Source organism: Nannobrachium achirus (assembly GCF_963921795.1).
Source record: "Nannobrachium achirus genome assembly, chromosome: 5".
Classification (NCBI taxonomy): domain Eukaryota; kingdom Metazoa; phylum Chordata; class Actinopteri; order Myctophiformes; family Myctophidae; genus Nannobrachium; species Nannobrachium achirus.
In genome coordinates, this window is record NC_137814.1 from 61,282,816 (window position 1) to 61,286,033 (window position 3,218).

Sequence of the window (3,218 nt, forward strand, 5' to 3'; positions counted from 1 at the left end):
GTGCTAAAAAAAAACATACTTTGCACTGTGCTTAAAAAAGGGAAAACTTTGTAACTTTGCGAAAGAGAAAAACGTTCTGAGAAAGCTATTAATTTGTCACTGCTGTGCTCAAAATAAAAACTCTTACTGATTATCAGTTAAATTGTTATAGTTTGGATATGGCTTTGGGCGTATTATGCTGTGTGTTATTGTAATGGATCAAGCCAAATATGGCTTGTAATTTGCGTCACAGAGCGTGAAAGTAAGGTGATCATAGCTGTCTGTATGTGGGTGTGTGACCTGATATCTATCAGCAGCACTCATCACCCTACTTGTGCGCTCTGCTGGCGCAAGTAATTAGAGGACACATACACAAAATAAAACAAAAATTAGTCACCATGAGGCCAATTTGAAAGACATTGTGGCGATCCCCCCTACAACATAACCGTCATGTATTATGATTATACTTGGAGGACTCTTTTCAAAAAAGTGTACAGAAAGTGTTAAAATTACGTTTTTATGTGGCCACACCCACCTTCTCATTAAGTATGCATGGTTGCCAGGTGGGTGTTGACCCAGTTGAAGTTAGCCACACCAACAGTGTTATTGAATTGTAAAAAGGGAAGGGGATGATATTATGATGTCAATATGGCATGTTTATCTAGATAAAAAATATAAGCTACACTAGAACTATAATGTGTTGCCCTCTAGGCAACCACACTAACTAGATGCTAGATTGGTGAGCCAATCAGAGAGGGGAAAAGGGTGACATCACAATATCAAGGTATCGTGATGTCTGATTGGGTGAAGGGTTACAGCAGATGGTGAGTAACTCAGACAAGTACTTCAATGGGAAACCCCTTAGAGAAAAAGGTTGCATCAGATGATGAGAAAGCTAGACAAGAACTATAGTCTCGTTGCCCCACACTAATAACACAATTCACCCTTTGCCAAGTCCCGCCTGTTGTCCTTCCCCCTCTTCGCACCCATTGGTTTATGTGTCTTGGTGGGACAAAAGTCCTTCCTCTCCATCCACTACCATTGAAATTCAGTTGCTTCTTATTGTTATGTTGTGTATTCAGTTCTCATTTTAAACTTGGTTTCAGTAAAAAGGAGCCTCTCAGTTGCAATATAGTGAGTGGGCATGTTTTTAAATGTTTTTTTATTTCTCAAAGGATTGTGTTTTAACTAATTCAACATAGAAAAGGAGGAACCAAGGCGGGACAATGCAGAAAGAGCCTGCTGGTTGGTCAGTCAGGGACCAATCAGAAGGGTGAATTCTGGATTAATGAGAGACAAGACCAAAGATCTACTTGGGACCGTACCTATGTTCCCCAGGTTCTATGTTCCCCAGGTTCTATGTTCCCCACTTTCTTACCACCTAACCTAACCCAAACCCTAACCTCACTAAAACTAATGCTGTGAGGTGGGGAACATAGAGAGGGGAACATAGAACCTGGGGAACCCCATCTACTTGAGGTCACAGAACTCCACAGAGGACCCATTAAATGATGAAAGCCCAACTCCAGCATAGAGGGGCCGGGTGAATGCAGTCTGTACCCTGTGGAGGAGGGACATGGTGTCACAGACCTTGTAGAAGGACAGGGTGCCTGCACTGTGATCCAGGTACACGCCCACTCGGGAGGACACGCGGCCTGCTATTTGAGTGGTAACGTTTCCGTGTCTGAAAGCGAAATTTGAATTGCAACACTGTATAATCCAAGATTTGTCGTTGCATCCGAAATGGCTTTCATTTAGGCCTCTCCTGCTGATGTCTTTATATGCGACCGCTATATTGACACCGAATCCACTCCACTCTACCTCCCAGTAAAAGCGCCGTCCACTCAGACCCTCCCTGCACAGAACCTGATTCCATTGTGTGAATCTCTCTTCGTGATAAGGATAACTTTTGTAGGCGTATTGAAATGTGGGGTAGCTGCTTACCTTTCTGTTCCCTTTAGACAGAGACAGGTCGGTGTGTGCCGTGTTTGGGTCCAGCGTGACCGGGCATAAATATCGTAAGAACTCGTCTCTGGTCTTGGGTTCCGAGTTCGACTCTTCGCCGTTAAGAATGTCCTCTACTTTTCCCCTTATCTTTGACACGGCCACTGTCACATCTTCAAAGTATGTGACGTGAGGACGGACTCCGCTGCGGACCGGGCGTGCAGATTCACTGATCCTAGAGAGGGAGCTGTAACTTTGTAGAAACTGGATGTCGTCCTCTGTGCGCGAGAGCTGCTCCATCTCTGCGTGTCTCCTCCTCAGTTCAGAGACCTCCTGCTCCACACGCTGCCTCTGTTGCTCCTCGGCCCAACTCACGTCCTTGTTCAGCTGGTCTCGGATCAGCTTAAGCACCTTCACGTCTTTCTCCCGGTCCTGGATTCTCCGCTGGATGTCGTGCTGACTCGCGTGGAGCTCCCTCTGCCTCTCGGTCCTTTCCGCCGCGGCCGAGATCGTGTCGTGACCCTTGTGCTCTTCCACGGAGCACAGGTAGCAGATGCACAGCCGGTCGGTGCGGCAGAAGAGCTTCCTCGCCTCGCCGTGGCGAGAGCAGACGTTCTCCTGGAGCTTGCCGGAAGAGGCGTTGACCAGCTTGTGTTTCTTGAAGGCGGGAGACTGATAGTGAGGCTGGAGGTGGGCGTCGCAGTAAGAGACCAGACACTGGAGACAGGCCTTCACGGACTTCCGCTTCCTCCCGGTGCACGAGTCGCAGGCCACGTCTCCGGGTCCGGCGTAGCTGTGGTCGGGAGAAGGGGCGGCTTTGCTTCCTCCGCTCTTCTTCAGGCTCTCCACCACGTCGGCCAGCATGTTGCTCTTCTTGAGAACGGGTTTGGGGTAGAAGCTGTCCCTGCACTGGGGGCAGCTGTAGAGGCCGTACTCCCCCTGCTCGGCCAGGTCCCAGCAGCTTGTGATGCAGCCCATGCAGTAGCTGTGTCCGCAGGGGATGGTCACCGGGTCCTTCAGTAGGTCCAGGCAGACGGAACAGCAGAACTGCTCTTGGTCCAGCTCAACTCCTCCTTGCTGTGTCATCCTAAAGCAGACTTTCCGTGTTAAGGAACTGGATTCAAGACGGCGCTTTGCGCTTGTTTTAAAGGACAATCACTGGCGGTTGTGATGACTGCGTTGTGATGTCATTGCATGATGACTTTGTGTATAATATTGTCCATTGATGTCATTGTCAGGTGGAAACCTCGTACCTCCAAGTTTCAAATGTGTACGTTCTTTCGCAAAGTAAAGCC

General features: G+C 48.4%; 1 protein-coding gene across 1 annotated transcript; it reads right to left on the reverse strand.

Annotated features, from left to right (window-relative positions):
• Nucleotides 1-1,449: 1,449 nt before the first annotated feature.
• Nucleotides 1,450-3,009, reverse strand: LOC308285239 (tripartite motif-containing protein 16-like; the record flags this gene model as incomplete). The annotated part of the gene is made up of 1 exon (XM_080725957.1): nucleotides 1,450-3,009. The coding sequence occupies one exon, from the start codon at nucleotides 3,007-3,009 to the stop codon at nucleotides 1,450-1,452; it is 1,560 nt and encodes a 519-aa protein (XP_080582083.1).
• Between the last annotated feature and the right edge of the window lie 209 nt (nucleotides 3,010-3,218).